The sequence below is a fragment of the Meriones unguiculatus genome, chromosome 8 (genome assembly GCF_030254825.1).
Source record: "Meriones unguiculatus strain TT.TT164.6M chromosome 8, Bangor_MerUng_6.1, whole genome shotgun sequence".
In the NCBI taxonomy this organism is placed as follows: domain Eukaryota; kingdom Metazoa; phylum Chordata; class Mammalia; order Rodentia; family Muridae; genus Meriones; species Meriones unguiculatus.
This window is the reverse complement of record NC_083356.1, coordinates 3,443,300-3,471,143: the sequence shown is the minus strand read 5'-3', so window position 1 is coordinate 3,471,143 and position 27,844 is coordinate 3,443,300. Positions and strand designations below refer to the sequence as shown.

At 49.4% G+C, this 27,844-nt stretch overlaps 1 protein-coding gene across 1 annotated transcript in view; it reads right to left on the bottom strand.

Moving 5' to 3' along the window:
• The window catches only part of Lima1 (LIM domain and actin binding 1), an 88,958-nt gene that overhangs the window by 39,349 nt on the left and 21,765 nt on the right, over positions 1-27,844 (bottom strand). Inside the window, exons 2-3 of the mRNA XM_021634974.2 lie at positions 16,049-16,190; positions 2,537-2,582 (exon numbers count right to left, since the gene is read on the bottom strand). Coding sequence (XP_021490649.2) covers positions 2,537-2,582; positions 16,049-16,167 — 165 coding nt within the window. The 5' untranslated portion in view covers positions 16,168-16,190. The remainder of the gene's footprint in view (positions 1-2,536; positions 2,583-16,048; positions 16,191-27,844) is intronic.

The window sequence follows — 27,844 nt, the reverse complement described above, 5'->3', positions numbered from 1 at the left end:
GGTTGCACGCCAGTGACTGGAAGGTTGAAGCAGGAGTCTGTGCTATGGAGCAAGACACTGTCTGTGGACAGTTCAAAACAAAGGCAGCCATGACCAGAGAGCAAGTTTCTATGCTGACTAACAGGAGGGTGTGACTGCTCCTCGGGGGCTGGCGTTGGGAGAACACAGCCCAGGCATCTGGAAGAGTCCAGACCGAACATGCCCAGTGAACGGAACAGGGTTGTGTAAGGAGAGGGGGAAGGAGAGAGATGAGAGACAGGAGCCGGGAGGCAAGAGCAGGAGGGAGCCAAGAGTGGAGGCCAAGAGAGCAGTGCAGCTGACTGGCTGGGTCATGTAGGAATCAGACAGGGTTGGGGAACCAGGGATCGAGCCCAGCTCCTGGCTCGACAGCTCAGGGTAGAAGTGGGGTACACCAGGCACCAGCAATTCGGAGAGACTGGCAGAGAGCGTCTACTCTGAGACGGAACACGTGCCAAAGTGGCCGGGTTGCACACACAGATGGCACGGAGGGGAGAAATCCCCAGGCTGACAGGTGCCAGAAAAGCAGGAGCCAGAATCTGGGTGCATGGCTGTGTACATGGCTGGGTGCACGTGGCTGGATGTACGGAGATGGGTACGCATGGCCGGGGTGCATGGTACACAGCTCAGGAAGGCACAGTGAGAAGACAGGAAGATATAAAAGAACCACTTCTCTGTCATCCTGCTGTTTCTACTGCCCCCCACCCCGACCTCCTCCTTCCAACCTTTAAACCACACACCTCATACAAGTGCCACTGAATGGGTTTTTTGGGGGGATGAGGCAGGGTCTCTCTGTAGCCTGGCTGTCCTGGAACTTACTTTGTAGACCAGGCTGGCCTTGAACTCACAGAGATCTGCCTGCTTCTACCTTCCAATTACTGGAATTAAAGGTGTACATAACCATGCCGAGCAGTTCATAATTTCTTTTCTAAATCATTACAATTGTTTCTTTTCAGACAGTCTCAACACATAGCCCAGGCTGGCCTTGAACTCACTCTGCAGCTAAGAATAACCCTGAATTTCAGATCCCCAGTTGGGCATTTCCACACCTGGTTTTCTCTGCACTGGGACCAAACCCAGGGCTTCACAGAGCTAGATGAGCCCTTGGCCAACCGGGCTCCGTTTCCAGCCCAACACTGTCCTTCGCTCCTCTTTGCTCCTCAGCAGCGTAAGCTGGGTCACATCAGTCCTCTGCACATTCCCCTGAAGTCCTCTCTCACGTCAGAGTAAGAGCCCCAATCTCCCTGCGGATCCTGCAGAACTTTCTCTTTCTAATCCTCAAGTACACCAACTCCGCCTTCCCCGGATATCTGCATACGACGCTCTTTCTGCCTGAATCTTTCCTCTCCTTGGCACTGACCTCAAATCTGGGTTACCTAACAGGTTCCAGAAGAGAGGCCACACCCCAATTCCCTCTGCAGCCCCTTGAGCCAACAGTCTCTACCTGGCTTTTTCTGTCATTATCTCCTCCACTAGGATGAACGTCCCTGAGAAGATGTAGTCCAGAGTTTTAGAGTCTACGGTTTAGCACCTAGTAGGTGCCCTACAGAAAACTTGTTAATGAAACAAGTAAAAGGAAAAACAGAGGAAGTAGGGAAACAGGCAGGAAAGAAAAGGCAAGAGCAACCGGCTGCTGGGTGGATCATGTTGCCTTTTCTCTTGTTCTGTTTTTGTTTTGACAGGGTTTGTTTTTTTTAATTAAAATTTTTTCATCATTATTTTATTTATCGACAGGCTTTTACACTGCAGGCAAGGCTGGTCTAGAACTCATCACATAACTCAGGTAGGCCTCAAACTAGCAGCAATCCTCCTGCTTCTGATTCCCAGGTGCTAGGATTACTGGCACAAATCACCACAATCAAATGCTTTTCTCTATTCATGTACAGGGGAGCTCAGCTTTCAAACCCCAGGAAGATTTAGCTGGAGACCCAGTTATTACCGCTCTCCAGAGAGAGCAAAGCCACAGGGAACGGTCTTAAGGGGCCTCTCTAGCCCATGAGTTCAGAGTCAGCCTGGGCACACAGAGAGTCAGAGCAGGAGAGTAGAGGACAGGCTGGCAGAGCGGGGAGAGAAGACAGGCTGGCACGCGGTTCAATGGACCTGGCCCCTGCCGGACTTGCTAACTAGACGGGGTCAGGCTCAAGCAGGGAATCCAGCCGAGGGCACAGCTGCCAGGCTTCCTTTTGAACGCACACCCCTCCGTGTGGGGAAGGGGGGGGCACCAGCTCTCCTCTCAGCTGCTCTCATTTGGTCATTTTACTAACTTAGAAAGCACTTGGCCTTCTATCCTTTCCTCAGTACTAGAAAAAAAAAGGGGGCAGCTGTTTCAAAAGTAAAACACTGAAAATAGGATTCCCTGAACCCAAGCCAACGTCTCCCAGCAAATGGCTTGCACACCAGACACGCTGGCGCAAATGCCCAGCTCAGCTGACATGGCACCCAAGCCACACACAGGGGCAGGTGGCCGGGCCACACAGCCCGCTTAAGTTCCACCTGCCCTGGGCTGCTGAGTACTTACATTTTTCTTCTTTTCCATGTTGGCCTCTTCAGCTGCTTTCTGGTACCTTCAGAGAAGGGAGAAAAAAAAGATATCTTCAAATTAAACTTTACTTTTACTCTCTCCGTTTTTAGAACACCATTTTGCACACCTGTTCCTGCGAGCATCTGTCTTCAATGCTCTCGGCAAAGGCAGGGAATCAGAGCAGCTCCACTCTTCATGGGGCCTTCGGGACAGTCACATGCTCTGACATGACAGGTGATTCATGAGGATGAGGTAGAATGTGAGAAACAACTGTGCAGGGCAAGGGGCTGCAGATGGAGGTCAGCCGGGTGTGTGTGCCGCACCCACAAAGCTCTGGACTCCATCCCCAGCACTGTACAAACTGGATGTAAACTGGATGTCAAGACAGGAGGGTCAGGGGTTCAAGGTCATCCTCAGATACTTTATGAGTTTAGGTCCAACCTGTACTACATGAGACCTGTCTCAAAACCAAACCAGATCAGGAGCTGGAGATATGGCTCAGAGGTTAAGAGCACTGGCTGCTCTTCCAGAGGTGCTGAGTTCAATTCCCAGCATCCATATAGTGGCTCATAACCATCTATACTAGGATCTGAAGCCCTCTTCTGGCATGCAGGTGTACATGCAGGCAGAATACTGTATTCATAATAAATAAATAAATCTAAAACAACAAACCAAACAAACAAAACCAAAAAACCCTTTGGAATTAGTTAACTAAAAACAGGGTTCCATGAACTCTAATGCACAGACCCTCACACAGAGTGACATTTCTGAAATCTGAGCTGCTCTTGGCCCATGTCTGTGATGTAGTCCCACTGTCGGCAATGCCTGAACTTAGGCCAAGCTGAGAAAAGGATATGAAAGACACAGTCACCCAGCTCCCTTACACAAACTTGATGGTGTGGGGTTTTCACCTCTTCATCTGAGGGGGATGTATGCATGTGGGCGGAGGTGCACATCCCCACAAGGGCAAGCACTGAGGCCACAAAAGGACACTGCGTGTCTTCATCTATCACTTTCTGCCTTCTCCCTCAGAAAAGGTCCCTCCCTGAACTCGGAGGCAGCGAGCCAGCGACAGTCCCTTCTCTGCTCCTCCCTGCTCTGGGGTTACAGGTATATGGGGTCATGACTGTTTTTATTGTTTGGTTGGTTTGATTTTTTGAGACGGGGTCTCTTTATGTTTTTATGTAGTCCTGGCGGGCCCAGAACTCTATATGTAGACCAGGCTGGCCTCCAACTCACAGAGCTCCACCTGCCTCTGCCTCCCTGAGTGCTGGGATTAAAGGTGTGTGCCACTGCACCTGGCTCCCTTCTTCTTTATAAAAATAGAAGTTAACTGTAGACCCCAGGTTGGCTTTGATTTTTGACTCATTCCTGCCTCAGCCTTCCCAGTAGAACAGGTACGTGCCCACCAAATCCAGCTAAGACATTGACGTTTTAGGTATGATATCAAAAGATCAAGCAGCCAAATAAAAATAGTTGAATTGGACTTCAACAAAATTAAAGACTTGTGTGCACCAGAGAACAGTATCATAGAGTCAAAGGTTCCCATAGAATGGAAGATAACATTTGGAACTTACATGCCTAACAAGGGCTTAATAACCAGATTATACAATAAAAAACAAAACAAAACACAAAATGAATTCTGTACTCTGTATTAATTTCAGAGAGAAATTTAAAACAGTCAAAGTTTTCATTCAGGAAATAAGTATTTCCAGGCACCGCAGAAGCTGAGGGAGAAGGACTGGGGGTTAAAGGCAGCTTTTAAAAAGGGTTGAGAGGCTGGAGAGATGCTCAGAGCATCTTCAGCGTCTGCCCCAGGCGATCTGATGCCCCCTTCTGGCTTCCTGGGGCTACTTCATGCACATGGCACACAGCCGCACATGCAGGCAAAACACGAGGGAGAGAGAGGGAGAGAGAGGGAGAGAGAGAGAAGAGAGGGTGTGAGTGTGTATATAGCCTGCCTTGCATACATAGAGTCTGAATTTAATTCCTGGTACCAGAAGAAGAAGAGAGGAAAAGGGGGAGGAAGGAAGTGAAGGGAGAGGAAGGGAAGCAAAAGAAATAGTTTCTGGTGTCCACTATGTCCCAAACAGCAGGAAAAACGTAAAAGAAGAAGAAAACAACTGCATGTGATAGCACAGATCTTTAGTCCCAGCACTCACGAGGCCCAGGCAGGGAAGCAAATCCAGGCCCTCCCGCTTACCAAGCAAGCTGCCTACAACTGAGCTTAATCTCCAGCCTGTAAGAAGACTGTCTGGAGTTCAAAGCCAGCGTGGGTTATGTGAGGCCCTCTCTCAGATATGGGGAGGGGGAGAGGAGAAACAGAGAGATAGCAGACAGAAAGGAAGGAAGAAAGAAAAAAGGAAGACAGACTGAAAGAAAAGAGCCAAAGCTGACACAATTCCTGTTTCAGACACCCTGCAATTCAACACAGAAGCACCCCCAGCTGGGCCAGCTAACGGCGCGGTTGGTAAAGGTGCCCGCTGCCAAGCCTGACACATTCAGTCTCCAGGTTTCACACGGTAAAGGAAGACAGCCTCCTCCCAAAGGGTGTCCTCTGACCTCCGTGTGTACGCTGCGACATGTGCACCTTGGAAAACATCCCCGTGGCCACACACTCATGCACCATCAATCATTGTGATAAAGAACCTTCTATATAATAATCTGAACAACGCCATGCAGGGTTGTAGTGTGGCTCCTGCTTAGGCCTTGTAAATACCTGGATTTGATCTCTGAGGTAGAAAAAAGAAAGAACTCTAAACAATACATACACCCACAGTACTGAGTCCATCAGAGAAAAAGAGCCGACTGTTAATGAACAGCTCAGCGTGTGGGCAGTGCTGCCCTCCTGCCCAGTACCCAACAGACCTGGAAAAAGAAACAACTTAATAAAGAGCCAGGCTAGGGCTGAGAGGAAAGCTCAGGCAGCAAGCTTGCCTAACCCCGCACAAAGCCCAGGGTTGTGTAGTACCAGGGCACCATGAGCCAAAGCTGATGCCACACGCTTGTGACTCCAGCCCTGGGGAGGTGGAGGCAGGGGGAGCAGAAGTTCAAGGTCATCCTTGGCTATAGAATGAGCTAGAGGCCAGCACTGCCTAAAACGAAATGAACCAAAATGGAGGCTTCCAGGATGGAGGCACACTCCTTTGATCCCAGCACTCAGGGAGGCAGAGGCAGGCCATCTCTGTGAGAGCGAGGCCACCCTGGTCTACAGTGGGAGTTCCAGGGGATCCGACTCCCTCACACATGCAGGCAAAACACCAATGTACAGAAAATAAAGATAAATAAATCAAAAAATCCAAAATGAACAAAGTGAACAAACCTTAACTCACTTCCAGGTGATCCGATGCCTGTTCCTGGCTTTCCAGGCACGGACATGGTACACACACATGGCACACACACACACATACATGCAGGCAAAATGTAAAGTAAAAAATAACTCAGTCTTAAAGTGTTCTGCAGAGAACAGCCTGGTGGGGCCTGGAAGTAGGACCGTCCTTAGTCGTGGGCAGCACTGTTGACCTGCCCAGGGTGCCCAGGCAGCACTGGAGGAGAATGGTGGACGGACTTGCAGTTCAGAGATGTAGCCAACAGCTGCCAACGAGAGGCGGGAGAGGAGCAGGAAAGCCAGCCACGAGTGCGTCTCAAAGCGGGTGTTGGTGGCACACAGCCTTAAGCCTGGCACTCCGGAGGCAAAGGCAGATGGGTCTCTGAGTTCTAGGCCACCTGGTCTACATTATGAGTTCCAGGACAGCCATGGCTACACAGTGGGACCCTGTCTAAACAAAACAAAACAAGCAAGCAAGCAAGCAAACAAAAAAACTAGTCTCGGGTTTCTAAAATAAATCAGTGGAAATAACGTTTGCTGTGAGGGGAATTCTGAAGGGAGCAACTCTGGGAACTGCGCTGGGTAATTCTGTCAGCTTGACACAAGCTAGTGTTATCTGAGAGAAGGGACCTGAAATTGAGAAAATGCAAGATCAGGCTGTAGGCAGCCTGTAGAGCATTTTCTTAATTAGTGACTGATGTGGGAAGGCCCAGCTCATTGTGGGTGGTGCCATCCCTGGGCTGGTGGTCCTGGGTGCTATAAGAAAGCAGGCTGAGCCAGCCATGAGGAGCAAGCCAGTAAGCAGCCCCCTCCACGGCCTCTGCGTCAGCTCCTGCCTCCAGGTTCCTGCCCTGTTTCAATTCCCGCCCTGACTCCTTCAGTGATGAACAGTGATGTGGAACTGTAAGCTGATTTCCTCCCCAAGCTGCTTGGTCATGGTGTTCCGGCCCAGTACCGATAACTCTAAGTCGGAGAGAAATCACGAAAAATCAAGCGTTCACTGTCAGCCGTGTTGAGAGTCCAGTGGTGGCTGCTGTAATTATTATATTTAATATGTGTTTGTACATCTTGCTCATCCAGGCGGGAGCAATTAGACACAGACATCTGAGCTCAGGAGAGACTCAAGAGCTAGCCACCAACATGGAGGCCTTGGTCACCCACACAGGGCCATCTGAGGACTGACATATGCAGAGTGGATAGTGCAAGAAGATACCCAGAGCTCAGTGCTGGCAACTTAACCCTTAGCAGTTCAAAGAGGGCTAAGTTAGGAGAACGGCAAGGAACAGACAGATGCAGGAAAACCAGGAGACTGACAGGGGCGCCAGGGAAGAAATATCTCCTCAACCTAGCAACACAGATGTCGGCGTCAATCTTGGCAGTTGTCTTCCACGAGAAACAGAACTCAGTCTTGGCACCATGACCACTGCTACCACCCCCTCCTCCCACGGCTGCTCCTGTTTTCCTTTTGTTGAGACAAGGTCTCCCGTAGCCCAGGCTTGAAATGTGGCATGTACTGGAGGTTGGTCTTCAGTCCTGATCCTCCTGCCGTCATCACAAGTGCTAGGGTTACAGGCACAAACCGTCAGCTTCAACCTCAGCTATTTAATGGTCATTTAAGTTATTTCCGATTTTTCACCACTGAAAACATTTGGTGAATGTCTCTGTACATTTGTTTGTTTGCTTTCTCCAACTTAACCAATATGACTTAAGAGACTGTTTTAAGTAGGAACTGAGAAACACAGTGGACTGTAGTTAAACTGCAACTTAGACAGGGCCTTGAACTTGTGTTTCCACACCCTGTGAACAATCATCTACTGTTTATTACAGCAATAATACAGTACAGAGAGCCAGACGCAATCAGCGCACAGGCTTGGAGTTGTTAAGTTGTTCTTACAGTGGGCTTGGCTGATAAATATTCGGAGGTTCCCTGCCCTCAGCCAGAAGAGAAGTACAGATCTTAACATAGCAAACACTGTGGTTGCCGGCTTTGGTTTTCTTTTGTGAAATAGGTTTCCCGGCCTTGAGCATGCTATGTAGGTCAGGCTGCCCCCTCCTATTTCCACCCCTGGCTGCTGGGTGTCCACCACCAGGCCTCATTTTTGTCTTTTAAATGCTGCCCATCATTTATGCTGCCTGGCGTCCAAGGAGACCAGAATCGGCATCAGATCCCCCTGGACTGGAGTTACAGATGGCTGTGAGCTGCCAGGGGATGCTGGAAATAGACCCGTGTCCTCTAGAAGAGCGGCCAGTGCTCCTAACCAGTGAGCCACCTCCCCATAGCCCTCTCCTTGAGGTGGGCTTTCTCTGTTACTTTGGCTAGCCTCCTCCTTCTGGCTCTGAGAACATTCCGCCATGAAGGCTGGTGAAGCCCAATACACCCAACCCTCCTGCCCTGTCCAGAGTTAAACCTATGGCCTGAACCTGTGTGGGGCAAGTGCTCTACCACTAGGCTTTCTTACCATCTCTGAGTGTAACACCAGAATTCAGGCCTCACACTTCCTCTGGAAAAGTGGGGGAGGGCCCTTTGAAAACTCAAAGGATTAAAAAAGGATTTTCAATGACATTTCTCTGAACAAGCGTAGCACTTGATGCAATCCCAGCACTCAGGAGGATGTGTGTTCCAGGACAGCCTGGGCTACCTTTTAAAACCTGCTCACAAAAAGCCCCCAAATCCCTAACCTCCCATCCCTCCTCCCTTCTCACAGTCCCTGGGCTCTCCTACCCCTCACATATGGAATCTCGCAACTGTTCGTTGATGCACAGCTGTGGGGCAGGCAGCTGACAGAGGATACTAAAATTATCTGGGGAGCCATAACAGTGCCTCACGTAATTCTAAGGCCAGAAAACAGAGTTCCTGAGCCATGACTCTTGCTTGTATGCGCTCAAATAGAGCAAAGGGAACTCTGAACCGAAAGAAGAGAACCTGGGAACTCCCAAAGTTTAGGCAACATATCTTCTCCTGAAACAATTTTACCACGAAAATGTTAAAGAGAAGCAAAAGAGGAAGTCACCTGGGGAGCGGTCTGAAAGCCCTTTTCACTGTTATCATTAAATAAGGACACACACACACACACACACACACACACACACACACACTGTCCCTCTTTCGCACAGGGATTCAGAAGTGAAGGTGTGCTGGATCAGTAGGGGCCATGAAAAGGTGAGGACACAGGGTGGGGGCCGCAGGGTCAGTGCACTGGGCTGATCAGGCTCACATCTAGCGAGTGACCTTTAGTCAGGGCTGCTGAGCCCTCAAGTTCCTTATCTGCTGGAGCGGGACAAAGGTTAGGCAGGTGTAGTTTCACACTCTCATCCCAGGACCCTCCTTCTAGTGCTGTCCTACTCGGAACCTAAAATATGAAAAGACTTCAGTGTAGGGCGCTGGCTCAGCCCTTAAATCTCTCCCGAATTGGCTCTGGAGCCTCTTCTGAAGACCTCGGGGAAGACCGCTGAAAAAGAACAGGGCTAGATTCCCTTTAACTTCTAAAACACGGAGTCAAACAGGAAACTTGGGCAAAGAAAGCAAACTCGGCCAGCTCAGCTAAACCTTTATCAAGAAAGGTATCACATGATGCTGAGGTCACGGGGAAGGGAACCAAAGCTGGCTCTCCAAACTGCCCTTTAGGAGCCTTCTTACGCCAGGGCCAATGATTTATAAAGCAGGGTTTTGTAAATTTATAATTTTATATACAATGAAAATTATGGCTGTGAGCTGCCATGTGGTGGCTGGGAATTGAACTCAGGACCTTTGAAAGAACAGCCAGTGCTCTTAATCGCTGAGCCATCTCTCCAGCCCCCTCATTGCTGATTCTAACTCCAGTTCCAGGGCATCTGACACCCTCTCTGGCCTGTTTGGGTACCAGGCACACATGTGGTGCACATGAATGCAAGCAAAACACCCATAGATATAATTGTTTGTTTTTTTTTTTTTTGAGAGGTATATGTAGCCCTGGTTGTCCTGGAACCCACTAAGCAGAACAGGCTAGCTAGCCTCAAACTCACACAGCTCCTGCCTGTGCCTCCCAAGTGCTGGGATTAAAAGCATGCCCCACTGGGCTCTGCTCTAACTTTACTTACTGACTTTACAGTAGATCTTTAAATAAGTACACAAGTAGTACCTTAGCCATCTTTGGGAATGCATCGTGGGTGAACTCTAAAGTACTTAAGCAATGTTTCCATCTAACGTGAAACCTGGGAAGGAAATCCAGTCTGAGCCCTTCATTTTACTGCCTTAGGTAGGTAGCACTGCCTGTCCCACTTCCGGATTTTATCATTAATAATACTATTGGTGTGTGAACGCATGTGTGTGCGTGAGCTCAGAGAGGCTAAAGAGGGCACAGTGTCCTCTGGAGCTATAGTCACCTGATGTGGGAACAGAACTCCCGTCCTCTGGGAGAGCAGTCTGCACTCCCAACCTTCTCGCCACCTCTCCAGCCCTGGCTGTCCCGTTTCCATGCCTTTATTTTCTGCTCCCCTTCTGTCCTGCAGCGCTCCCAACCCACCAAATCAACTCCATTCATCTCTCAAAACCAGTTCAACGTGTTAAGATAAATGCCCCAGGGAGGAAAAAACGCTAAACAGAAAGACAACTCAAATGTTCACCCGAGCAGGGTTTCTCAACTACAAAACAGGGACGAAGGTCCTCTCCCACAGGTTTCGTGAGGGCTGGAAGTGCTGAACGTTTACACCAGGAGTCTAGCAGCTGAGAGCTTAGGTCTGTGGAAAAGTGTGCGCTCGGCTCACACCAAACATTGGTCTCCTTGCCAGGGAGACCCCATTGTCACTGTACAGGAGGAGGCGCATGAGGGCCGAGCTTGGCCTGCAGGAAGAGGCACCTCACGCAGCAGGGACAAAGGACAGAGGACTCAGCCTCACAGCCTGAGGACTGAGTCAGCCTTCCCAATCAGCTAGCCCCAGACCCCCAGTCAAGGCAAGTTCCCTGACCCGAATACTGGCCTGCAACAGCAAGTATATACTAACTTCAGGTTCTAATGAAGCCACTTTGCCGAATACTTTCATATTTTATTTCCTATGCCCCTGTACTCAGGTTTTCATTTTCAAAATGGAATCCCACCAGATTAAATAAAGGGTTTTTTTGTTTTGTTTTGTTTTCAAGTCAGGGTTTCTCTGTGTAGCCTTGGCTGTCCTGGACTCCCTTTGTAGACCAGGCTGGCCCCGCACCCACAGAGACCGGTCTGCCTCTGCCTAAATGCTCAAAAACAAACAGCAGAGGGGAGTGAGTGTCACGGAAGTGAGGGACCATGTTGGTTGGTCACAGGGCAATCCTGGTGAGGTTCAGGCTTGGAGCCTGTGGGAACAGGGGAATGCAGCAAGCAGCAGCAGAGGCTCTAGAGGGCGCTTTGCCAACTTGTCCTTTCTGAGAAGGATTTCGGGTAACAGTAGCTGGCAGCTGGAGGCGGGGCGCAGAGACATGAGAAGTAGAGAAGATGAAGAAATTTTAAAGTGTGAGGTGACGTGAACCAAAGACTCACTGGTGCCAGCGGCAACTAGAAACATGGAGAACCTTACTGGTTTTTCTCCTGCCTCTTTTTTTACCTTTTTTTTTTTTTTTTGGTTGTCAAAACATCTACATTTGGAGGAGGAAAAAAGATTACTATATTACATAAGGAAAATACGCCTTACCTAAAATGACTGAGACATGCACACACAGTGGGAAATAGCAAAAAGACCATGCTGCAAGCTAGTGAGCGCACTGAAGGCAGGAGTGAGGCTTGAAGCCTGGCGTGCCTCTCACTGCAGCAGAGTGAGGGCTAGCAGGGCTAGGGGCTCAGTGAGAGCAGGCCTGGGGACCTGAGAACAGACAGGGCAAACCACGGGAGCTGGAACTGGTGATGAAGGAGAGCGGCCGCTGTGACTCCTGACCCCAGGTATTTCAGGAACACGTGTGCAGAAGGAGCAGGCAGCCACTACTCAGGCTCAGAACTCACATTGTGAGGAAGCCAAGGGTAGTCAACTGCAGGGGCCTGAGGATGAGGACGGGTAGGAACGCAGAGCAGTTTCTCTGCAGAGGCGGGGGTTTCCAAGGCCCATTAATCATTATCTCTGTGCTGTCTCATATCCCTTTCTTTCTTCCCATTCCTGCTGGCCCCCACACCCCAGCAGCTTTCACTTGGGCTCCCATGAAAGCCCCATTAATTGCCTCCACCATACGGCTCTCTCACTATTCCGATAAATCTGTCAGGCTGTTGCCAGAGGCATCTTGGGAAAGCACAAGTTTCATCTTGTCGGTCTCTTGCACGAAAACTTTCCATTGCATCTTGCTGCTGATCCAACTGAACCCTAACCACAGCACAGCATTCAAGCTTACCATCTGGCCTAACTGAGCCGAACCAGCCCTTTCCCGCTTGCCTTACTACTGTCACGCCCAGTCTCCACTCCTTTCCTCATTCACTTGGCGCTACATTCCAGTCTCATTTCGCAAGGCCACCACCTACACTATCAGTGATTGCTCAAGCTCCCTGGGGAGGGGGAGGGGGGATAACCCAGGGAAGAGGTGGAGGCAGGAGTTCAAGGGTATCTGCAGCTACATAGCAAGTTCAAGGCCAGCCTGAGCCTGGAAGGGACAATGTCTCAACAAAACAAAGGAGACCCCCCTTGAGATAGTTGGGCCCTGCTGCAGACACACAGAAGTAGAGTCTCCAGGAAGGCCTCAGAGGCCCACAGAAGATGGGTTAAAAAACGTGTTCAAGGGAACTGGTATTGTAGCTCGGTGGTAGAACTCGTGCCTGGAATGCCCAAGGTTCTGGGGTTCAATCCCTAGGACTTGAGAAGGGGGACAAGTGCCAGGCACGGTGGTGGGTGCTGGGCTTTGGCATCTGGGTAGCAGCAACAGGGAACCCAGAGGTTGAAGGTCTACATCATGAGATCTAAGAAGCTGTCTCAAAAAAAAAAAAAAAAAAAAAAAGGTTCAAAAGGTTGAAAATATCTTTGCCATCCATCCCACCAGAAGATGGAGCCAAACTCCACCCCTTCCTCTGGAATAGGAGCCAGCCTCAGTGCCTCACCTCTGAGACTATGGCAGCCCAATAGGGTATGGCTTCCAAGGCCAAGGTCATGGGCAGGCACAGAGCTTCCAGCTCCTCTCCTCTTGCTGCCCCCCTCCTCTCAGGGCTTCTGCCTGTGGAACCCAGCCGCCAAGCCAAGCGGTCACATGGACTGGCCGTGTGCAGGTGCTCTAGCCCTGGCTCCAGCTCTGCTTCCAGACAGCAGCCAGCGTCAACTTCTTATTTAGTGAGTGAGTGAGAGAGTGAGCGAGAGAGAGGGTAAGTGAGAGAGTGAGTGAGTGAGGAGCGAGCGAGCTTTCAGACTCCGCAGCCCCCAGCCTGGGAGGCACCCCAGCTGGTGCTAAGTTGAGGACAGACAAGCCCACATTAGATAGTTACAAACAGAATACTGTCGTTCTTCTAGCCTGTGAGTTTTACAGATTTAGTGAGGCTGGGCAGGGCAGGCAAATCTGTACTGTTGAGTTACTCCCCTAGAGCGACGAAGCACTGGCTGGCCTGGAATTCCTTTTAAGCTTGTTTTACGTCACCCGTATGTCTGTGTACAGCATGTGTGCCTGGTGCTGGCGGAGGCCAATGGGGGGTGTCGGTGCCCTCGATAAACTGGAGTTTATAGAGTGTGATGTGGCCCATGGGTGCTGGGAATTGAACTCGGATCCTCTGGAAGAGCCGCCATGTGGAGAGCATGTAAAACACAGAGGAGACAGTGCAGTAAAAGGCTCATACCTCATTGGCTGAAAGGGGTTGAGGAAGCCTACAACTCTGCCCGGCATAGACAGGGTCTATGAGCTGCGCACAAGCTGCTTCAGGCCGGTCATGGTGCTTACCGACTAAGACCACGTAGCTGTGCTGAGAGTTAGACACGCGTCCCCAAGCCCGAAGACCCCCCCGACAGAAACACTCCAGACCAGTCTGGGGCCCAGACCTAGAGAAGGTTTTTGCTGTCCTCTCTCCACCCTGTTTTACGTGGTCTCTACAAGTCAGCGTTCCTAACTACTGAGCTCTCCCCAGCCCCCATTCTGGAATTCTGCGTGAACCAGAATGGCAGTGATCCTCCTGTCTCCGCCTCCCACGTGCTGGGATTCCAGGCCCGCAGCCTGTGCCCAGTTCACTTATTTGGCTGGGTCTTAGCAACGTGTTCGGACTAGCCTTCAGCTCAGCTTGCACCCCCGGCAGACCCTGAAGCTGCGATCCTCATGCCTCACACTCCCAAACGCTTGGAATTCCAGATCTCTGACTCTAGGCCATGAGTTTTGTTTTTTGAGACAGGGTCTTACTATGTAGCTGATGTTGGCCTCAAAACAGTGATCCTTCTGCCTCAGCCTCCTGACTGTGGGAGCATAGGCACCAGCTACCATGTATATCAAGACTTAAACAGAACAGGGCATTGTGTTATTAATAACTACTCTAGATGAGTTGTTCTTTCTACCTGCTGAGCTGTTTCACCAGCAAAGCTTTACATCAGGTCTGTCTTAAGACTTCACAGCTTTCCATCTTCATCATGTCATACCTCAAATGCGTTTGTTTCCTTTTTGTGGGAGACGGACACTTTTTGACATAAAATTGCAGCAACAGAGAATGCATTACAAACAGAAGGACGAATTGAATCTGGTCTGTGTGTGTGTCTGTGTCCGTGTCCATATATATGTATGTGTGTCCATGCGTGTGGTGTGTCATGTCTCCATCCCCCGCAGCCCCCACTCCACCCCGGGAGACAGCTCAGGAGAGCAGTGTTTGCCACGTAGCAGGCACACAGGGATTTGTTGTCAAAGAAAAGGCAACACTGGTTACAGAAACTTCCTGCTGGCATTTAACTAGATCCTAGACACAGCTCCTGGATCCCTGCCTTGACGTTTTCACTCTCCTCGGGAGCGCAGCAGCTCCCGGGCAGTGCCCGGTGAGGCCACCACCTGAGCTGGGCTCTGCCCACCGAGGCAGTGCTGTTCTTTCTGGTGTGGCGGCTTGTATGGACCATCCCTTTAGCACGTGTGTGCTCCCTGTGAGCTCTTCAGGGCACAGACAGACGCAGAGAGGGCAGGAAAGGCTCTCAAGCGGAAGGTCTCCGTTCCCACCCCCCCACAGGATTTCTCTGTGTAGCCTGGGTATCCTGGAACTCCTTCTGTAGACCAAGATAGCCTCCAACTCCCAGATCCTCTAGCCCTTGCGTCCCCAGTGCTGGCCACCACACCCAGCTGGCAAATATTTTCTCATTTTTTTAAAGGGCCAGATGGGAAATAGTTTTACACTTTTGAGGTAATAGCCTCTGTTACATCCAGGGTCTCTGCTGGCTTAGCACAAAAGCAAATGGATGTCTGTGTTTCACTAAATCTTTATTTGCCAAACCCTACTGTCTGTCAGAGCCTTGAAATGCTACAAGTGTAACTGATGAGCTTAATTTTAAATGTTATTTGAACTCTTATAGGAGGGGAATGCAGCTCAGGGGTGGAGTGGGTATCTGGCATGTGTGAGCCTCTCTGGGTTTGAACCTTGGCACTGAAAAATAAAAGTTATACTATTTTTTTCACAGGGCACTGTGGAACATAGCGCTCAGGAAGCTGGGGAAAGACTTTTGTTCATGAGTTCAAACTCAGTCTGGGATACATAGTGAGTTCCAGGCCACCAACCTGGGCTACAGAGTAGAGAGTTAAAAAAAAAAAGTATAAAACAAAAAACGAGGCATGGTGGCACACACCTATAACCCCAGCGTTTGCGAAGCAGAGGATTAGGAGTTCAAAGTCATTGTCAACTGAAGAGTGGGCACAAGGACAGCCTGGGCTACAATACAAGCAAGCAAACCAAGGAATGAGTGAAACCAAACAAAGCACACTCCATGACAGCTGCGGCCATAAGCGACACCCGGGGCCCTGCTCCCTCATCAGCCCCGCACTGCGCTCCACTCCATTCCTTAACATTTTGCTTTATACTTATGTATTTTATAAGAATCTTTTGCTTGTTTGTTTGTTTGTAACTTTTTCTTTCCCTCAGTTAAACAAAAGTTCAAAGACAGAAGAGGGCCCCTCTTGTTGTTCCCTTTCTTTTCTTTACAGTGGACTATAGGGCGCAAATCCAGGGGTGCTCAAGCCATCCGTTTTACCCTGCTTCACCAATTTTCCTGACGCTCCAGACAGACGGTCCTTTTGGACCAGGACCAGCACTTACTTGGAGAATATTTCCACAATAGCCGACGACTTGTTCTTGTTGACAAGAGAAAGTTCTTTGGCTGTCACCCTCAGTGATAGGGAAGACCATTGTCTTCTACTGAAGGGAGCTGACTCCATCTTGTCTGCAGACTCTGCAACACCTGTGGAGCAGAGAAAGGGAGAGAGTGTTAAATGCAGGACCCGATTCCCAGCACTCAGGGGTGGGCAGCAGCATGAGCAGAGCGAGGGAGCCCAAGTCAACAGTCCTCTGCTGCTTTCCCAAGTCTGTGTGACCTCCATCAGATGCGTCAGTATTTTGGGGTACAGTTTCCTGTAAAAGGAGGTCAGAACAGATGATCTCTAAGGTCCCTTTTCAGTTCCATCATTTTATCACTGGCCCTACTGTGCTAACATCAGCTGGCCTTTCTCTGAACTTAAGTTGGTTCCAAAGCCACATTTGGAGTGAAATCATCCCCTCTTTGGAATAACGTCCCAGGAGATACAATCACCATCTCAGAGTCAAACCCGAGCTAGGCTCTGCAGAGAGCTCAGTGGCAGAGAGCTTGCCTAGCAGGAGCAAGGCTCTGGGCTCCAGCCGCAACATTGCAGAGCAGACAAACGGATACAAACTACTTAAAACTGGTGGAGCCTTAAGTATGAAATCGTTATCCTGAGTGAGTGGGCAACCTACTCCGCTCCCTCTCACACGCAGATCCTAGCTTTGAATTTTTAGATTTACGTTTTTAAGTTGGAGTGAATGCCCACAGAAGCCAGGGGGCAAGAAAGGAGCCATGAGAGCGATGTGTGAGTCTGGGTCTCAGTCTCAGCCCAGTCTGGGCCAGGGAAGCTTCTTCTTACATCAGCCATGGGACCTGTCAAAGTGTTGACAATAAATGACAAAGTGGTTGGGGGAAGTCTTTGGTGGGTGGGCAGTGAAACTCATGTGGCATGAAAGTAAAATGGAGGACTACCACAGGCGGAAAGTTTAAGATGGGGGTAAATGGGTTTGGGGGACAGAGGAAATGTGGGGGTGAGGAGGAGGATCAACCAAAAGGGAACCCACTATTTTAGTTTGGGTGGGGGCACCCTGCTTGGTTGGGTAATGCCGCTCCCGGAAGCTCCAGGGGGGTTTGATTTGCTTTGGTTTTATTTTTATTTTTATTTTATGTGTCGGGGTGTTTTGCCTATATGTATGTCTGTGCATACACGCCTGGTGCCTGTGGAGGCCAGAACAAGACATCAGATCCTCTGGAACCGGAGTTATAGACAGCTGTGAGCTGCCATGTCAGAGCTGGGAATCGAACCTGGGTCTTCTGCAAGAACAGACAGTGATCTTAACCCCTGAGCCATCTCTCCAGGTACAGGACACGCCCCACACACAAGCAATGGTTACAGAAGTTCCTAGACACCCCGAAACAACACAGGCCATCACCGCTGCTCTTAACCCTAGACGTCAAGACCAACTGCTCAAGGTACCACAGTCTGGATGCAGGATGCCAGCATCCAGGTAGAGCTGATCCGGGAGCCGCCTTCCTGCTGCCTAGCATTCACAGTTCGGGACGGGGCTGAGCAGGCCACTGGGAAGAGATGCCATCAGCTGTCTTACCAAGCCATGAAGCCTATGTGCTGAGATGCCAACCTGACAGGCAGGATATGGCCACCTGGGCCACAGGGCAGGACCGTTTCGGATGCTGGCTAGGGGAGGGGTTTAACCAATCACTTCCTGATTGGATTTGAGGTCTCCTCTATAGGAGGAAATTCATGTCTGGTGCTGTAAGCTTGGCCAAAATCCACGGCTGGGCCCCAGAGGGAAAGCACCACTGATGTTTTGCTAAATGGACAAGTGGACAAACTGCCACAGAGCAGTGCTGGTCTCAGTGTGCGTCAGAGAAGCATCTTCTCACAGCAGCCATGATTAACGCAGAGCAGAGACCTGTTACAGTGCTGATGGTCAGGGAGTACAGCGTGTGGGCCTCAGCCCTAAGCTGGACATCTGTACCACACCTTCCGAAACCCAGGGGCCGCTGTGGAAGGGGAGGGGGAGAATGTAAGCGCCAGAGGACAGGCAGCAGGGCCACAAAACGCTGGCTTCTGGATGTGACTCGGCTGCCGCAATCATGAGCACACAGCCGCTGTGGCTACCTGCACAAGGCACGCACACGCACACACACACAGAGGACGTGCAGCTGGTGAGGTGATGCCACCAAGCCTGGTGCCCTGAGTGTAACCCCAGGACCTATATGGTGGAAGGAGAGAACCGACTCCCCAGAGGGGTCCTCTGGCTCACTGCAAGCATGCCGTGGCAAGCGTGTGCCCCTTCCCAGGACAACCAAACGAGAGCTGACCTCTTGACTAGTAAGACACAAACCAGGAGAGGAACGGGTAGGGCGAAGCAGGGGGTCACTGGGAGGGGGGTAAGAGAAGGCGATGGGGCGAATGATTACCCTACCCTGTGTGTGGGCGTACCACTGTGAGGATGTTTTAAATCACGTAATCTCTTTAGCTTTGGTATCTTCAGATGAAAAAGGAGGATATCATTGGTCTTTCTAGGACTTTCCTGTATATTTAAGGAGATAATATATCTTAAATATTAGGCACACTTTGGTATTGTGAAGACCATTTTAAGTGGAATGTACTATCCTAATTATAAAGCCTTTTAATGGCTGGGGAAGTGTGTATTTAAATTCAGAGGGTAAATCCTATACACTTAACGTTCTTTTCAGGAATCCCTTCAAGCTCTAGAACGTACAGAGTGTACTCTTGACATCACTCAGTCCCCACCTCCTAACCTGGTGGTTGGCTTTTCTTGCCCTAGAATGACCAAAGGAGTTCCAACCTTTGCCCCAAAGAGGAGATCAGAATCATGCCAATACTTCCTTATTTGAATAGGGGGAAAAGGTACAGATAAAAGAACCGTCCTCTTAACAACCACAGAGCAGGACCATCTGTAGACTGCACTCATCAGGGCCGCTCTCCACGGCCTTGGCCATAGCGGTGTGCGGGCCCGGCACTCTGGAAGCCTTGTAATGAAAAGCAGCTGGCCGCCGACCTTCTGAGACGCCCCACTTCCCCACGTGCCGTATTCTGTCTTCCAACTAAAGCCTTCTCTGAAAGTAACAGTTGTGTTTTCAGTGACTCAGGTCTCACGCTGGAAGGTAGCATCCCAGTCACGACCAAGAGCCTTGGTGTGAGAGCTGGGTATATCCAAGCACAGCTGTTGCTTTCACCACGTAAAGCTTGTGCTTTTATCTCAAACTTAGGTTTAAAAAAGAATTCATAAAAATGGGATGAATAAGATGAACAACACTCACACTTTTAAAAAAAAAATGTCTCCTTCTAGAGTGAGTTGTACGGTAACACTGCTCATGTGACCTCAACCTGAGCATACCAAACAAGGCAGGAGGCACGCTCGGTGTCTGCTCTCCCAGCCTGTGGCTGACAGATTCATCAATCAGCAGCAGCATTCATGGTAATCCAGCTACGCGTCAGCACGGGAAACCACAGCACTTACCCTTCGAGCCAAACTCAGGAAATGTTGACCAACACTTGAAGACAACATTTGGAAAAATTATGCTTCCAATGTGGGTGTGAGTATAAATGTTGTCTGTTCTTCTACAGTGAACGATTATGGATAAAAGAGAAAAAATAAACAAAGCATGTTCTCAAAGCTGTTCGTAAGGAAGAAAATCACGGAACCAGACGCGGCTGCGCAAGGCTACAGTCCCAGCTGCTTTGGAGGCTGAGGCGGGAGGGGCTGAGACTTGCTGGGCAGCCCATTAGGGCACCACGCAAAGCGCATGCATGTGCAGCGTAAACCGCCAGCAGCACTCCCAGGCCGTCATACACCAGGGTCTTGCTAGGTAGATCTCTCTGGCTGGCCTCAAACTCACAATCCTCTTGCTGCAGCTTTCCCAGTGCTGGGATTACAAGCATTTGCTACCATGCCTGGATGTATTATTTGGGGGATTAGAGATGATAAAGTTAAAAAAAGCAATTCCCAAGTTCAAGTTCATGGTTTTGATTACTTTTGTCCAACGTGCCAAGGAAATTTGTTATATATTCACTGTAGCCGAAAGTCAGGAGAAGCACACCTTATGTCTGAGCCATGCGCAGAACAGATCCTAAAAGACGAACAGAGAGCCCCTCTCAGAGAGTGCTCCCAGTTCTGGACTCTGCTGACATCTGCACAATTCCGCACAAGGCAGGGATGTGGTCAGAGGCGGTGCATACCTCTGGCTCGGTGGGAGGAAAAGACATTCGCTTGGCTTGGGATTTGCAGAATGGAAAGAATCTGAAAGTGAGGGCAGAGGAGCCTCCGAGGTGGGAAGGGCAGCTGGAGCTCCCAAGGAAGAGAGTTAGATGAGGCCACGCTGGGAAGAGTTTCGAAAACCACGCTGGAGAATCTGGGCCATAGTCCAACAGTGGAAAGAGCTAGGGAGGGAACAGACATGGAGGCTAATCTTCATACGCATGACCTTTAAGGCAAATAAAATTTCCCTCAGCTTTAACATTCCCGTCTGTAAGACAAGAGTTCTGCCGTGCACTGCAGTCTGAATCAGGGCACGGAAAGTTTCTGGAAGGGCAAGTAACATGTTCTAAATGATTATTTCAGCTGGCCATGGTGGTGCATGCCTGATTTCCCAGCACTGTAGATGACGAGGCAGGAGGAACACCGCAAGTGTCAGGCCAGCCTGGGTTACAGAGCTAAACCCTCTCCCAGAAGAATCCAGCCTGTGCCGAGACATAGCTCAGTGGGTACAATACTGCCCAGTATGCATGCAGCCCTGGTCCCACCTCTAGCACACAGCCAGGCATGGTGGCACTCGCCTGCAAGCCAAGCACTTGAGAAGGGGGGCAAGAGGATCAGAAGGTCAAGGTCACACTCTGCTGTATGTGAACTTGACCAGCTTGGGATATGTGAGAACCTGTCAAAGAAACAGAAGGAAGGAAGGAAGGAAGGAAGGAAGGAAGGAAGGAGGGAAGGAGGGAGGGAGGGAGACAGGGAGGGAGGGATGGAGGGAAGGAAGGAAGGAAGGAAGGAAGGAAGGAAGGAAGGAAAGAAGGAAGGAAGGAAACAAAGAAAAAGAAAAAATATGTGGCAATGTATAACTTGCTAAGAGCAACACACATAAATCTAAATTACTGGAAGATACTACAACTGTCTAAGTGAGAGGTAATCAAAGTTCATGTTAGCATAGGGGGGAATGGAAGATGAAAACAGTTTTAAAACTGACTGTCCAGCAAGACGGGCTTGGAGTAAGAGAGGGAGTCAAAACTGGCGCTGTTAACTGAATTGATGAAAAGGCTGAGCGTAAATATAAAACAAGGAAGAGAATGGCCAGTTTTACTTTAAATTTATTTGTTTCTGTTCTTTGATACAGGGTTTCTAGGTGTAGCTCTGGCTGTACTGGAACTCGCTCTGTAGACCAGATTGGCGTCGAACTAACAGATCCTCCTGCTTCTGCCTCCAGAGTGCTGGGATTAAAGGTGTACAGCACCACCACCTGGCATTAAATTTATTTTTATCCATATGTGTATGTATTCCGCAGGTGTACAGGCATGCAGAGGCCAGAATCGGGCATCAGGTCCCTTGGAACTGAGGTTACAGGCAGTTATAAGCTGCCTCATGTAGGTGCTGAGAATCAAACGCAGGTCCTTTGTAAGAACAGCAAGTACTTTTTTTGTTGTTTTTGTCTTTAGAGACAGGGTTTCTCTGTGTAACCCTGGCTGTCCTAGACTCCCTTTGTAGACCAGGCTGGCTTCAGACTCACTGAGATCTGCCTGGCTCTGTCTCCCGAGTGCTAGGACTACGGGTGTGCGCTACTGTGTCCGACCAGCAAATACTCTTAGCTGCTGAGCCATCTCTCCAGCCCCAAGAGCAGTTGTGCTTTTCACAGGATGAGACACACATATAATGAAGGAAAATCCAAATGACATAACAGGAAAACTACCAATTCAAAGGACTATTGAGGGCTGGAGAGATGGCTCCCTGGGTAAAGAAAGTGCTTGCCACACAAGCTGGGGACCTGAGTTCAACCCCAGAACCCACATTAATCAGGGAGCAGTATCTGCAGTCCCTGTATCCCTATGGTGCTATGGGAAGCAGAGAGAGACAAAAATTCTAGAAGCACAAGGCCCAGGAAGCTCGCCCTGTGCAATGGCAAACAGGAGCGTCTCCTCTGACTCTCTGCTTGTGCCTGCAACACAGATTAAAACATTACAAAGAAAGAAATCAGATTCCAGAGGTGGGCATGGTGGCTCACTTGGCATCCCGGCACTTGGGAAGCTAAGTCAGGAGGACCACTGGAAGTTTTAAGCCAGCCTAGGCTACACAGTGAGTTCCAGACAGCCTGAAATACCCAGCCACAAGAAAACATAAACAAACAAACAAACAAACAAAAACCCCATAACATTTGAAACAGCAACTTTACATAAAGCACAAATCTCAGTCACTCAAAGAACTCTGGTTTCATTAATATATGCATATTAGGTTTTTTATTTGTATTTTATGTGTGACTGTTTTGAATATATATACACATGTGTGTGTGTGTGTGTGTGTGCACCCTATTTGTGCCTGGCCGGCAGAGGTCAGAAGAGAGTCAGGCCCCCTGGAACTGGAGTTATGGACAGTTGTAAGCTGCCATGTGGATGCTGGGAACTGAACTCTAGTCCCTGAGGAGAGAAACAAGTGCTCTTAGCCACTGAGCTAGCTCTCCAGCCCTCATTAATTTATGATAATTAATCTGAGAGTCATATTTAACATGTAATCTTACAAAGTTAAATCTACTTCTAATGTAGCAGGGCTGGGTCAAATCCACATGTCATTTGGTTCCAGACTCAATTTGTTTACATCAAAAGTCAAAATGATGGTTAAAACAGCCATTTTTAGCCAACACAGTATGTTGATCGCTAAGAAGGAAGAACGATTCAGTTCATTCCTGGACCACCTCTCTGCAAACCCATACAAATTACTTTTTGGTAAGAGAACAGTGGGTCAGCACAGCAGCGCAGTGAGAAAAAGATACTTTCTACTAAGCCTGATAACCTGGCTTTGAGCCCCAGGAAGCTACATGTTAGAAGGTGAGAACTGATTCCTTCAGGTTGATCTCTGACCTCCACACCTGTGCCATGGTGCACCCACATGCGCGCACAAGCACACATAAATGTGATTAAAATATGCTGAAATACAACAGTGACAGCTGCAGATTGCACCCTACACACTTGGACTCTATTGGTGGAATAAACCAACTGAGCGCCAAAAAATATTTTCAAAAACTTGCATATGGCGGGGTATGTTAACACATGCCTGTATTCTCAGTACTCAGGAGGCTGAGGCTTGCCATGGACAGAAACAAGAAACAGTGTTGCGCCTACACCAAGCACCCTGACTTGTGTCACCATTCCGTAATCAGTGAAGCAGCATCTGTTTGCTAGTAGCTAGTCTAGTGACAGTGTGGCAGAGTGACAGAGTTTATATATATATAGTAACAGAGTTTACTATACTCCCCAAGGTATAGTAAACACTTCACTGTGTATACAAGGGATTTGGGCACCTACAGCCCCAAAGACGTCAAGGGACAGCAGTTTGTTTTCTCAGAGTTGTGCGAGAAACCTGGTTAGCCCTGGCCAGCCTGCACGCCCTCCGAGGCCACAGGGATCTCGGCTTCTGTGGGCCCCCATAAACGTGCGGTGTGACTCTTCAGCCATCCAGTCTCTCTGAGACGTCATTTTCTGACCCATCCGCTTAGGAGATTAGTCTATTGATACTTCACCCAAGAGGAACCACCACTGGGTCAGAGGATGGCTCCGTGTAAGCACGGAGAGAACCTCATTGAGCCATCTCCCCAGCCCTTACTTGGAGCCTTCACATAAATGTAAACCATGTAAAAAAAATGAAGCCTTCATAACTTGAAGCCAGGCGTGGTGTTACAGGCGTGCCCCGTAACGCCGATAAGGGGCATGGAGACAGGAGGGTCACTGGTTTGAGCACAGCCCAATCCAAGTGTGAGACACTGTCCTTGCCCAACAGAATAGAGGTCTGAACGGCAAACAAGAAGCTTCACCACCACACATAAAGGCTCACTGTCTTGTTATTCAGAAACGCGACGGACAAGTCTCCAGGCATGCGGGCTAGGCGTTGCTGGGTGGGCCTCAGCTAGCTGTCTGTGGAAACATGTATCTAGACAATAAGATCATTGTAACAGCAACCACGTTCCCAGAGTCAACAAGGAAATAGATGTTTGTATGAGGACAGCGCCACTTGGACATGTCACCCATCTTTTATCACCTTTTATAGACTTTTCGTGTAGAAGAGTGGCTGTAAGTGAGGAGCAATTCACGGCAAACCACGAAGGAAGGATCGAGGACAAGGTTGCGCTCCCAGGTTTGCAAGCGCTGACACTGGTTTACTGAGCCACACTTTCCCAGGCCAGGGATGCGGTGCCAAAGCACAGGAGCACTCTAATTTCCCCCTCTGGCCTACATTAGGGAAAACCAAGCGTCTCAACCTTCCAGCTAGGCTGCTTCGCCATCCCTTGCCTTGTGCTAGAGATCTAGCCCAGGGCCTTGGACATGCCAGGCAAAGGCTTTACCGCTGAGCCACAGCGTCCAGGCCCCGGTAAGCCGATTCATCTTCCCTAAACCCTCGTCATGCCTCTATCCCTCACTTTGCCTGTCTACCTAAGACGTGAGCCATCGCTGATGAGCTTGTTTCTATATCTATGAAGACATATCTGAACTCACACATAGCTTTTTAAATACCTTTCTATCTTAAGCTTTTTTCCTCTCACCCTCCCCTTGCTCCTATAGCACAAACTACTGCCCTCCAAAACAAAATAAAACAACATAAAAACAAAGACCACATTTTAGTTGTTGTTTTTCCTGGGACTCAGGGCTTTGCCTGTTGGGATTAAAGGCTCATTACCTATCCAGCCATGCTTTAGATCTTGCCATCTCCACGGCTGATTAGTCCATCATTTTTAAAATTATCTTTCCAACAGCACTCTGCTGATTCAGGTCTCTCACTACCGCACAGGACCCTTCCTCCCTCCGCCCACCCCTGTTCCTAGCAGGGCTCAGTGGGTAGAGCCGTCAGCTCGATGACCTGAGCTGGATCTCTAGGACCCACGTGGTGAAGACTGTGGGTAGACTTCCATGAGTTGCCTCTTCCTCTCCAAACATACCCTGTGGCGTGCAGGCACGCATGCGGCACGTGAATACCGCATTTCCTCATCCCTTCACCCACATAAGGACCCACGGAGGACAGAGCATGGTAAGAGGCTGCCGGCTGGCCGCAGACCTGAGTCTAGCTGTCTGAATCAGATCTTGCATGGTTCCCCTCTGTAAATGAGGGATAAAGGCATTTTACCCATGGTTGTAAGAAAGTTACAAATTACTAAACAGCAAGTGTGCACAACACTGCTTACTACCTAATCAGCAAGGAAAATGATCAGTAATAAGTCTATCAGTCCATCATGTTATTTTACAACTCATTTTCTTTTATATACAGACTTTGCACAAACTTTCCCTCATATTATTACTCTCTAAACTTTTGAACTTTAAACCTTTTAAACTTTAAACCTTGCTATGCAGCTTCAGTTAGCTCCACTTGCGGCCTTCCTGCCTGGGCTTCCTGCATGCAGAGATAAAAAGCAGCACCAAGCCCTCCTGGCTCCCTCACAGCTTCAGGAAGACCCAACTCACATCTCCGTCCAAGGCCTCTCGGAGAAGCTGGCTCCCCCAAGCACAGTGCCGCTCCCCAGGGAAATGCTCCTGCTCCAGCCACTGCTGTAGCTTAGACGGCACTTCACCCCAGATTTCCTCCCCCACACCTCAAGCCTGGGGTAGAAGGGTCCTTAAATGCTGGGGATACAAGCCAGGGCCTCACACACACTAGCCAAGCCTTCTGCCACTCATTCCCTGATTCTTAAGCTCTCAAAGAGAAAGACCAGCCCCAACACCAATCACAGTCTGTTGCTGTTTCGCTTCAATTAAAAAAATTTAAAAAGATTTATTTATTTTTATGATATATGTATGCCTTGACTGCATCTATGTATCTGTGCCATGTGTGTGTAATGCCTGAGGCGGCCAGAAGAGGACATCAGCTCCCCAGACCTAGAGTTTCAGACAGTTGCAAGATGCAGTGTAGGCGCAGGGAATCAAACCCAGGTCCTCTGGAAGAGGAACCAGTGCTGTTAACTGCTGAGCAGTCACTCCAGCCTCTGGTTTGTTTGTTTGTTTGTTTGTTTGTTTGTTTGTTTTTGAGACAGAGGAAGTCATGTAGTTTAGGCTGGCATTGAACTTGCTATGGAGCTGAGGCTAACCCTGAGTTTCTGACCCTCCTGTCCTCACCTCCCAAGTGCTAGAATTAGAGGCCCTAGTTTACGTAATCACAAACCCAGTAGGTCTTAGTGAAGTAAAGCCCACAGGGTCTGAAGTCATTTGCTGGAGTGAGCTTATTTGTACAGACTATGCTTTCAGCCAAAAGATAATGAAAAATGCAGTTTGTTTATTGCAAAATAAGTCATTGCAAACTATGAGAAACCACTGACTATAACAGCAAAAATGTGTTTAGCACTGAACTCAGAGCCGACTGCCCCAGTCAGTGCTGTTGACACAACTCAGGTGTTCCCTTATAGATGCTAATGAATAACTGCTGCTCAGCAGATGACAAAGCCAGAGCGAATTCCAGGAAACCAAAGGGAATTAAGACAGAAATGAAAGAGAAGTTTGAATTGGGTAGGTCATAAACCTGAGGGTACACAAGACTCACCCAGGAAACTTGTTTAAAATACTGACTCTCCAGGCCCTTTCCCATGACTTATCTGGCTGGAGAGGAGCCCAGGAAGTGCACATTTCAAACCGAGCCCTGCAATGACTCTACTATTTAATGTCCCTTTAATATGGGACATTAAAGGCAGAAAACACAGAATTAAAGGGCTGGAGAGAGATGTGTATCCCAGAATATGGGAGTATTCTTTGAATTTTCTGGGGTCGGCCAAAAATAGCCCGCTCCAGTGTGGGGTTCCACGGCTGTGTGCCTTGCGTGGGAGGCTGAGGAAGGAGGCCTGCCAGGGTCTCAGGCCCTGTCTCCATACAAAAGCAAACAAACTAGCAAACGAAGCGAAGCAGCCTGAACAAAGCACGGTCCGTGGCGGAACATGCCTGTGATCCCAGCTCTCAGGAGGCAGGCCATGGGTTCGAGGCCAGCCCGGGACATGTAGCAATCCACTGAAACAACAGGACACAATTCCTAAGCTCACCTAGAACTCCCTTGCCTAGACGGCATGAAATGATAGTGTGGATGAATGATCTTCATAATAAAGTCAGGTTCGCTTTAGTTATTTTTCCTCGTCTGGTTTGATATTTCATTTTAAATGATGGTTCAGAAAGATACAAAATTAGCCAGGTGGGCCGACATACACCGTAACCCGTCACTCTGGACTCGGAGGCAGGAGAATCGAGAGCTCAAGGCCAGTCCTGGCTACAGAGCAAGCTTAAGGCTTGCCTGGGCTACAGAAGGGGCTGGTGGGGTTGCTCAGTGGTTAGAGGATGCAAAGGACCTGAGTTCTCTACCAGCAGCCCTGTCAGGCAGCTCACAAACTGCCAGCGGCTCCCGCTCCAGCCCCTTCGGGCACCTGTGCGCAGCACTCACACAGGAACGCACACATGTACATGATTTAAAGATAATGAAAGAGTGGGCAGGACTGCTGGCCCTGCGGTTCAGAGCACCGGCTGCTCTTTCGGAGGACCCTGGTTTGATTCCCAGCACCCACAGGGTGGCCACACTGTCTGGAACCCCAGCGCTAGGGGACCC